Source organism: Xyrauchen texanus, chromosome 47 (assembly GCF_025860055.1).
Source record: "Xyrauchen texanus isolate HMW12.3.18 chromosome 47, RBS_HiC_50CHRs, whole genome shotgun sequence".
Taxonomy (NCBI): Eukaryota; Metazoa; Chordata; class Actinopteri; order Cypriniformes; family Catostomidae; genus Xyrauchen; species Xyrauchen texanus.
In genome coordinates, this window is record NC_068322.1 from 348,623 (window position 1) to 358,622 (window position 10,000).

Below are 10,000 nucleotides of genomic sequence, written 5' to 3' on the forward strand. Positions count from 1 at the left end.
TTCCTCTGGGTTCCATCCAGCACTGTCAGGCCGTGATGAACGCGTGCGATTATGACTCGATACTAGCGCTGGTGTGTAAAGAATCCGGACAGGGCAAACCGGACCTGCACCTGTTCCAGTGTGACGACATCAAGGTACTTAAACACTCTCGCAACACAAATTGCAACACTGTTCCTCCTCGTGTTGATGATGATGATGTCATGTGACCTCCTCAGGCCAATCTAATCCACGTGGACATCGAGAGCGCCGTCAGCGATTACAAAGGCGGGAAAGTGAAGAAACGTCCGGAGGCGCTCCTGTAAGAACGTCACTGACCAGCTGTATGAATTGTGATGCTGTTGCCATGGTAACCCAGCATCCGTTTCTCCGTGTCCCTCAGAATGATCCTGAAGAGCGACGGCAGTATTCCTCCGCCCCCAGGAGGCCCCGCCCCCCAGCCTCCGGCAGCTGTCAATCAAGAGAACCTCAAGAGCCGAGTGGGCAGTTGGACCAATACGCATCCAGACTGTGAGTCAGACGTTCATATGTGGGGGAGACCGGGGCAAGTTGTCACAATGATGCTGAATGTATCAGTAGCTGTAATGTGTTGAGTCAAAAGTCTAATTGCATCACATTTTTCCTGTATCTGCTGTGTGACCTTGGACGCATCACTTCCTGTTCTCACAGCATGTGATAAATGAGTGTGTGTGTGTGTGCAGATGATAAACAGAGACATCACACGGAGCTGGACGGGTTTCCTGATATGAGTGCTGCACAACTGGACAGAGATGTGGTGAGTGTTTACTCTGTGACATCACATCCTGTTCCTCTTCCTGTCTGTCAGCCAATGAGATGAGCCCGGCATTGTTCATTACAGATACATGACTCGAACATCTCAGTCCGTCCATCTCTTCACTCCAATCGTTCCATCATGAATTCAGTGTGTTTATTATCATTGTGTGGTGGTGATTCTAAACGAGAATGCCCCCAAAGTTGTTGACCGGGGGGGTACCGCTGCTTCGTGCCACCTTGTGGGGGGGCAAAATGACCCCGGCAGTCGCACATGCCTAAATCTGCCCCTGCTATCAACCGACAGCCTGAATGCCAATACAGGACAATATAACCTACTGCTTTATTGTATGTGTATTCTATATTATGTGTATTGTTTACTGTACATTGTATATTATTACTGTGTAAATTGTGTTGTGTAAATAAGACTTTCACCCACTGTTGCACTTGTGTACATGGTCATGTGACAATAAAGTGATTTGTTTTTGAATCTCGGTACCTCGGTAACTCTTTAAGCGGCATGCTGCTTATTCTTATTCTTATACGTTCATCGCTTTATCCTTTACCATTTTACTGTGTGCTTCGGGTTTTTTCCGCTTTTCTACTATTTCAACTGTGTGTATTTTACCGCACACATCCGTTTTCTGCTTGTCTACATCTCGCGTCTCGACTGCATGCATTCGTATTCTCCACTGTGTTGTACGTGGATTATTGCATCAATCTCAAACATCTGCTGATCTGGAACCACATTGATCTCAAAACCTCACCACTCAATAACTACCATAACAACAACAACAAACAGTTGTGGTAAGTTCTGGCATCTGCTCATGTTATTTCTTCCTGCAATGCATGCTACATGTTTACTATAGCTTCTTCCATCAGCAGTGATGGATTCACATGTGATAAATGTAAGGAATTAGTCAGGCTGACGGAGAAGGTTAATGAGTTGGAGACACACATCTGAACGCTCGCTAGTGGAGGTCAGTGAGAAAGAGAAGCCAGTCGATACTGTTTAAGATGTGAGTAGTACACCGAGCAACACGCACACTTTGGTTCTGGCAGGGCGTTTGGGTGTCGTTCCCGTTCCTGTAAGGATCACCAATCGATTCTCCACTCAGTGATGCACCCACTGAGAATCATGTTGAAAAAGCCTTAATAATTGGTGATTCTATATGAATGTACAATGTAGAAATCGAGACTCCAGCCATCATTGTAAAATGCATTTCAGGGGCTCGAGCATCTGACATATAATTTACAAGTGCAAAGATACACATGACTTGCTCTTATCATCAGATCGCGGCTGCATTTCTCTTCTAGTGCTTTTAGATCTTAGTGCTGCATTCGACACGATAGATCACGACATTCTCTTGAATAGGCTGGAGAATTATGTTTGCATTTGTGGAGTTGCATTAGCATGGTTTAGGTCATATTTAGCAGACCACTACCACTTTGTCTATGTAAATGAGGAATTGTCAAACCAAACAAAAGTAAAATATGGAGTGCCACAGGGATCAGTTTTAGGGCTTCTGCTTTTCTCCATGTATATGCTTCCCTTGGGAGATATTATCAGGAATCGTGGAATAAGTTTCCACTGCTATGCTGACGATACACAACTTTATATTTCTTCAAAACCTGATGAGATTTCACAATTCTCAAAATGATCAGAGTGTATCAGTGAAATAAAAGATTGGATGGCCAGAAATTTCCTTCTACTCAATTCTGACAAAACAGAGGTTCTAATTATTGGACCAAAAACCTCTAATAATAAGCCACTAAAATATCATTTGACTCTAGATGGATGTTTTGTTACATCATCTTCAACAGTGACAGAACTTGTGTTATATTTGATACCAATCTGTCCTTTTGAAAATCAAATTACAAATGTTTGTAGAACAGCATTCTTCCACCTCAGAAATATTGCTAAATTAAGGCACATGCTCTCTGTTGCTGATGCCAAAAAACTAATTCATGCGTTCATGACCTCAAGACTAGATTATTGTAATGCAATTCTGGGAGGATGTCCAGCAAGATCAATAAATAAACTTCAATTGGTTCAAAATGCAGCAGCCAGAGTGCTGACGAGAACCAATAAATATGATCATATTAGCCCCATTTTATCATCGTTACATTGTTACCTGTTACATTACACATTAATTATAATATTCTGTTAACGACGTACAAAGCTTTGAATGGTCTCCGCAGTACTTAAGTGATCTTCTGTCACGCTATATTCCATCACGTTCATTACGATCACAACATTCTGGCCTGTTAATAGTTCCTAGAATATCAAAATCCACAAAAGGAGGAAGATCCTTTTCATATTTGGCTCCTAAACTATGGAATATTCTCCCTAACACTGTTCGGGACTCAGACACACTCTCTCAGTTTAAGTCTAGACTAACGACTCATCTATTTAGCCAGACATACACCTAATTTATCCTCCAACCCACAATTAGGCTGCTTTAGTTGGGTCTCCCGGAACCAGAAACAGTGATCGTGATTTATAAATCTGCAATAAATGTTATGGCATCTATGCTACTATTATTTAATTTGTTTCTCTGTCTCAACCTCGGGACTCCTATCCTGAGGTCACCAGAACCGGCTGGATCCAGCTCCATTCATGCTTCGTGTTGGACTCCACTGCTACATGTCACAGAATGATGATGACTAAATGCAGCCGGTGCCAAACATCACTTCAGTCTATTATGATGGACTTCAGAGGATGAACTGATGCCAACTCTAACCATAAGACATCAGATACTTCATATGCCACTGCCTGAACCTTGGATTTAGGAGGGACCACACCGAACCTCACCGAACTGACCGGCCAGGTTGAACTGTGATGCAACTCGTCTATTGATGGACTACGATCTTATAATGGAATATATAGACTAACTATTAAACTCTTCATCAGCCAATTAACAAGGACAATCTCATCTATGTGAACTTCTGCAGTTAATCAAGATGAACTTCAAAGACATGAATCATTAATCTTACAGTTCAAACACAATCAATGTTTAAATACTGACCCTTAAACCTTACTTTGTTTAATCATTTTAAACCATGACTTTAACTATACACAAGTAATTATTTACATTATATTCATGATGTTAGTCAGAGGGGAACTGGCCCCCACAGTGAGTCTGGTTTAGGGTTAGGGTGGGGTTGGTCGGAGGGGAACTGGCCCCCACAGTGAGTCTGGTTTAGGGTTAGGGTGGGGTTGGTCGGAGGGGAACTGGCCCCCACAGTGAGTCTGGTTTAGGGTTAGGGGTTGGGGTTGGTCGGGAGGGGAACTGGCCCCCACAGTGAGTCTGGTTTAGGGTTAGGGTGGGGTTGGTCGGAGGGGAACTGGCCCCCACAGTGAGTCTGGTTTAGGGTTAGGGTGGGGTTGGTCGGAGGGGAACTGGCCCCCACAGTGAGTCTGGTTTAGGGTTAGGGTGGGGTTGGTCGGAGGGGAACTGGCCCCCACAGTGAGTCTGGTTTAGGGTTAGGGTGGGGTTAGTCAGAGGGAACTGGCCCCCACAGTGAGTCTGGTTTAGGGTTAGGGTGGGGTTAGTCAGAGGGAACTGGCCCCCACAGTGAGTCTGGTTTAGGGTTAGGGTGGGGTTAGTCAGAGGGGAACTGGCCCCCACAGTGAGTCTGGTTTAGGGTTAGGGTGGGGTTGGCCAGAGGGGAACTGGCCCCCACAGTGAGTCTGGTTTAGGGTTAGGGTGGGGTTAGTCAGAGGGGAACTGGCCCCCACAGTGAGTCTGGTTTAGGGTTAGGGTGGGGTTAGTCAGAGGGGAACTGACCCCCACAGTGAGTCTGGTTTCTCCCAAAATATTTATCTTTTGAGATTCACAAGTTGTCGCATGTCTTCAAGACACTTTAAATAAAAGAGTCATATTTCAGTTCTGGAGCTAACGGTAATGACCACGACGAATCCAGGTATCAGATCGGTGCACTCCTAGATGTGAATGAAGTTTCATGTTGACTTTAATTTCACAGTGTAATTGAAGTTTGATTGATGGTTGTTTCAGAAAATTGTTGCACACGTATGATGAAATACTGCCGTGTGTTTTACAGCAAATCCTGAATCATCTTCTAGACGACATCGAACACTTCGTCACTAAACTTCAGAAATCTGCCGAAGCATTTAGTGAACTCGACAAACGGAAGAAATCTAAGAAGAGTAAAAAGAAAGGGCCAGGAGGTGCGTTCACTCAGTGTGTGTGTTGTTGTGAATGGTGTGTGTTGATTGTTGTGTGTTGTTGTGAACGGTGTGTGTTGATTGTTGTTGTTGTGTGTTGTTGTGAACGGTGTGTGTTGATTGTTGTTGTTGTGTGTTGTTGTGAATGGTGTGTGTTGATAGTTGTTGTTGTTGTGTGTGTGTTTGTGAACAGTGTGTGTTGATTGTTGATGTTGTGTGTGTTTGTGAACGGTGTGTGTTGATGTTGTGTGTGTTTGTGAATGGTGTGTGTTGATTGTTGATGTTGTGTGTGTTTCTGAACGGTGTGTGTTTGTTGTTGTGTGTGTTTGTGAACAGTGTGTGTTGATTGTTGTTGTTGGGTGCGTTTGTTGTTGTGAACGGTGTTTGTTGATTGTTGTTTTTGTGTGTGTTTGTGTTGTTGTGAACGGTGTGTGTTGATTGTTGTTTTTGTGTGTGTTTGTGTTGTGAACGGTGTGTGTTTATTGTTGTTGTGTGTGTGGTTGTGAATGGTGTGTGTTGATTGTTGTTGTGTGTTGTTGTGAACGGTGTGTGTTGATTGTTATTGTGTGTTGTTGTGAACGGTGTGTGTTGATTGTTATTGTGTGTTGTTGTGAACGGTGTGTGTTGATTGTTGTTTTTGTGTGTGTTTGTGTTGTTGTGAACGGTGTGTGTTGATTGTTATTGTGTGTTGTTGTGAACGGTGTTTGTTGATTGTTGTTTTTGTGTGTGTTTGTGTTGTTGTGAACGGTGTGTGTTGATTGTTGTTGTTGTGTGTGTGGTTGTGAATGGTGTGTGTTGATTGTTGTTGTGTGTTGTTGTGAACGGTGTGTGTTGATTGTTATTGTGTGTTGTTGTGAACGGTGTGTGTTGATTGTTATTGTGTGTTGTTGTGAACGGTGTGTGTTGATTGTTGTTGTTGAGTGTTGTTGTGAATGGTGTGTGTTGATTGTTGTGTGTGTGTTTGTGAACGGTGTGTGTTGGTTGTTATTGTGTGTGGTTGTGAATGGTGTGTGTTGATTGTTATTGTGTGTTGTTGTGAACGGTGTGTGTTGATTGATATTGTGTGTGTTTGTGAATGGTGTGTGTTGATTGTTATTTTGTGTGTTTGTGAATGGTGTGTGTTGATTGTTATTGTGTGTGTTTGTGAATGGTGTGTGTTGATTGTTGTTGTTGTGTGTGTGTTTGTGAATGGTGTGTGTTGGTTGTTATTGTGTGTTGTTGTGAACGGTGTGTGTTGATTGTTATTGTGTGTGTTTGTGAACGGTGTGTGTTTGTTGTTGTGTGTGGTTGCGAATGGTGTGTGTTGAGTGTTGTGAACGGTGTGTGTTGGTTGTTGTTGTTTTGTGTGGTTGCGAATGGTGTGTGTTGATTGTTATTGTGTGTTGTTGTGAACGGTGTGTGTTTGTTGTTGTGTGTGGTTGTGAATGGTGTGTGTTGATTGTTGTGTGTGTGTTTGTGAACGGTGTGTGTTGGTTGTTATTGGGTGTGGTTGTGAATGGTGTGTGTTGATTGTTATTATGTGTTGTTGTGAACGGTGTGTGTTGACTGTTGTTGTTGTGTGTGTTTGTGTTGTTGTGAACGGTGTGTGTTGGTTGTTATTGGGTGTGGTTGTGAATGGTGTGTGTTGATTGTTATTGTGTGTTGTTGTGAACGGTGTGTGTTGACTGTTGTTGTGAACGGTGTGTGTTGATTGTTGTTGTATGTGTGGTTGTGAACGGTGTGTGTGGTTGTGAATGGTGTGTGTTGATTGTTGTTGTGTATGGTGTGTGTTGATTGTTATTGTGTGTTGTTGTGAATGGTGTGTGTTGATTGTTGTTGTTGAGTGTTGTTGTGAATGGTGTGTGTTGATTGTTGTGTGTGTGTTTGTGAATGGTGTGTGTTGGTTGTTATTGTGTGTGGTTGTGAATGGTGTGTGTTGTTGTTGTTGTGTGTGGTTGTGAACAGTGTGTGTTGATTGTTATTGTGTGTTGTTGTTGTTGTGTGTGGTTGTGTACGGTGTGTGTTGATTGTTATTGTGTGTTGTTGTGAATGGTGTGTGTTGATTGTTGTTGTTGAGTGTTGTTGTGAATGGTGTGTGTTGATTGTTGTGTGTGTGTTTGTGAATGGTGTGTGTTGGTTGTTATTGTGTGTGGTTGTGAATGGTGTGTGTTGATTGTTATTGTGTGTTGTTGTTGTTGTGTGTGGTTGTGAACAGTGTGTGTTGATTGTTATTGTGTGTTGTTGTTGTTGTGTGTGGTTGTGAACGGTGTGTGTTGATTGTTATTGTGTGTTGGTTGTTATTGTGTGTGGTTGTGAACAGTGTGTGTTGATTGTTATTGTGTGTTGTTGTTGTTGTGTGTGGTTGTGAACGGTGTGTGTTGATTGTTATTGTGTGGTTGTGAACAGTGTGTGTTGATTGTTGTTGTGTGTGGTTGTGAATGGTGTGTGTTGATTGTTATTGTGTGTTGTTGTTGTTGTGTGTGGTTGTGAACAGTGTGTGTTGATTGTTATTGTGTGTTGTTGTTGTTGTGTGTGGTTGTGAACGGTGTGTGTTGATTGTTATTGTGTGTTGGTTGTTATTGTGTGTGGTTGTGAACAGTGTGTGTTGATTGTTATTGTGTGTTGTTGTTGTTGTGTGTGGTTGTGAATGGTGTGTGTTGATTGTTGTGTGTGTGTTTGTGAATGGTGTGTGTTGGTTGTTATTGTGTGTGGTTGTGAATGGTGTGTGTTGATTGTTATTGTGTGTTGTTGTTGTTGTGTGTGGTTGTGAACAGTGTGTGTTGATTGTTATTGTGTGTTGTTGTTGTTGTGTGTGGTTGTGAACGGTGTGTGTTGATTGTTATTGTGTGTTGGTTGTTATTGTGTGTGGTTGTGAACAGTGTGTGTTGATTGTTATTGTGTGTTGTTGTTGTTGTGTGTGGTTGTGAACGGTGTGTGTTGATTGTTATTGTGTGGTTGTGAACAGTGTGTGTTGATTGTTGTTGTGTGTGGTTGTGAATGGTGTGTGTTGAGTGTTGTTGTGAATGGTGTGTGTTGATTGTTGTGTGTGTGTTTGTGAATGGTGTGTGTTGGTTGTTATTGTGTGTGGTTGTGAATGGTGTGTGTTGATTGTTATTGTGTGTTGTTGTTGTTGTGTGTGGTTGTGAACAGTGTGTGTTGATTGTTATTGTGTGTTGTTGTTGTTGTGTGTAGTTGTGAACGGTGTGTGTTGATTGTTATTGTGTGTTGGTTGTTATTGTGTGTGGTTGTGAACAGTGTGTGTTGATTGTTATTGTGTGTTGTTGTTGTTGTGTGTAGTTGTGAACGGTGTGTGTTGATTGTTATTGTGTGTTGTTGTTGTTGTGTGTGGTTGTGAACAGTGTGTGTTGATTGTTATTGTGTGTTGTTGTTGTTGTGTGTGGTTGTGAACAGTGTGTGTTGATTGTTATTGTGTGTTGTTGTTGTTGTGTGTGGTTGTGAACGGTGTGTGTTGATTGTTATTGTGTGGTTGTGAACAGTGTGTGTTGATTGTTGTTGTGTGTGGTTGTGAATGGTGTGTGTTGAGTGTTGTTGTGAACGGTGTGTGTTGATTGTTATTGTGTGGTTGTGAACAGTGTGTGTTGATTGTTGTTGTGTGTGGTTGTGAATGGTGTGTGTTGAGTGTTGTTGTGAATGGTGTGTTGATTGTTGTGTGTGTTTGTGTTGTTGTGAACGGTGTGTTGATTGTTGTTGTGTGTGTTTGTGTTGATTTGAACAGAAGGAGTTTTGTCTCTTAGAGCAAAACCAGCATCTCAAGACGAGTTTGTCGACTGTTTGCAGAAATTCAAACACTCCTTCAACCTGCTGGTGAGTGACATTTACAGTGAACAACAGACAACTTTTGATCGCATATATTTGACCTCGATTGTAAATCTCATTGTCCTGTATCAAATCACTTTATTGTCACTCAACCATATACACACGTGCAACATGACAATTACAATAAACATCCGATTTACACCGTTTACACATCTCGTTACACAACACAGTATACACTTAATACAACTGAGAGTGCTGTTGGACTGTATAATTCATAGAATCAATATTTTACATATGGAGAATCTATTTTAATACAGATTCTGATGTTTAGACGTGTTGTGTTGTGATTGTTGTTTATTGTTTCAGGGAAATTTGAAGAATCACATTCAGAATCCGAACGCTGTGGATCTGATTCACTTCCTGTTTAATCCTCTCAGACTGGTAATACTTCCTCTGTTTGATCATACAGTAGTGTTCATGTTGAGCTACACCTCTGTTAACACACACACACTCACTCTGTATACACACACACTCACAGACACACACACACACACTCACTCTATATACAGACTCACAGACACACACTCTATATACACACACACACACTCACTCACTCACAGACACACACTCTATATACACACACACTCACAGAGACACACACACACACACACACACACTCACTCTGTATACAAACTCACAGACACACACACATACACACTCTATATACACACACACACTCACTCACAGACACACACTCTATATACAAACACACACTCACTCTATATACAAACTCACAGACACACACACACACACACTCTATATACACACACTCACTCACTCACAGACACACACACACACTATATACACACACACACACTCTATATACAAACTCACAGACACACACACACTCTATATACACACACACACTCACTCTATATACAAACACACACTCACTCTATATACAAACACACACTCACACACTATATACACACACTCACTCTATATACACACACACACACTCACAGACACACACTCACTCTATATACACACACACTCACTCTATATACACACACACACTCTATATACACACACTCACTCACAGACACACACTCTATACACACACACACTCACTCTATATACAAACACACACTCTATATACACACACTCACTCTATATACACACACTCACTCTATATACAAACACACACACTCTATATACACACACTCACTCACAGACACACACTCTATACACACACACACTCACTCTATATACAAACACACACTCTAT

At 41.9% G+C, this 10,000-nt stretch overlaps 1 protein-coding gene across 2 annotated transcripts in view; it reads left to right on the forward strand.

Annotated features, from left to right (window-relative positions):
- LOC127638944 (epidermal growth factor receptor kinase substrate 8-like) overlaps positions 1–10,000 on the forward strand; it is a 53,004-nt gene that overhangs the window by 28,505 nt on the left and 14,499 nt on the right. For both annotated transcript variants that reach the window (XM_052120720.1, XM_052120721.1), the window contains 7 exons: positions 1–134; positions 216–298; positions 380–507; positions 699–772; positions 4,834–4,960; positions 8,673–8,761; positions 9,080–9,154. The exon at positions 1–134 is cut by the window's left edge and continues 16 nt beyond it. In XM_052120720.1, coding sequence (XP_051976680.1) covers positions 1–134; positions 216–298; positions 380–507; positions 699–772; positions 4,834–4,960; positions 8,673–8,761; positions 9,080–9,154 — 710 coding nt within the window. The remainder of the gene's footprint in view (positions 135–215; positions 299–379; positions 508–698; positions 773–4,833; positions 4,961–8,672; positions 8,762–9,079; positions 9,155–10,000) is intronic.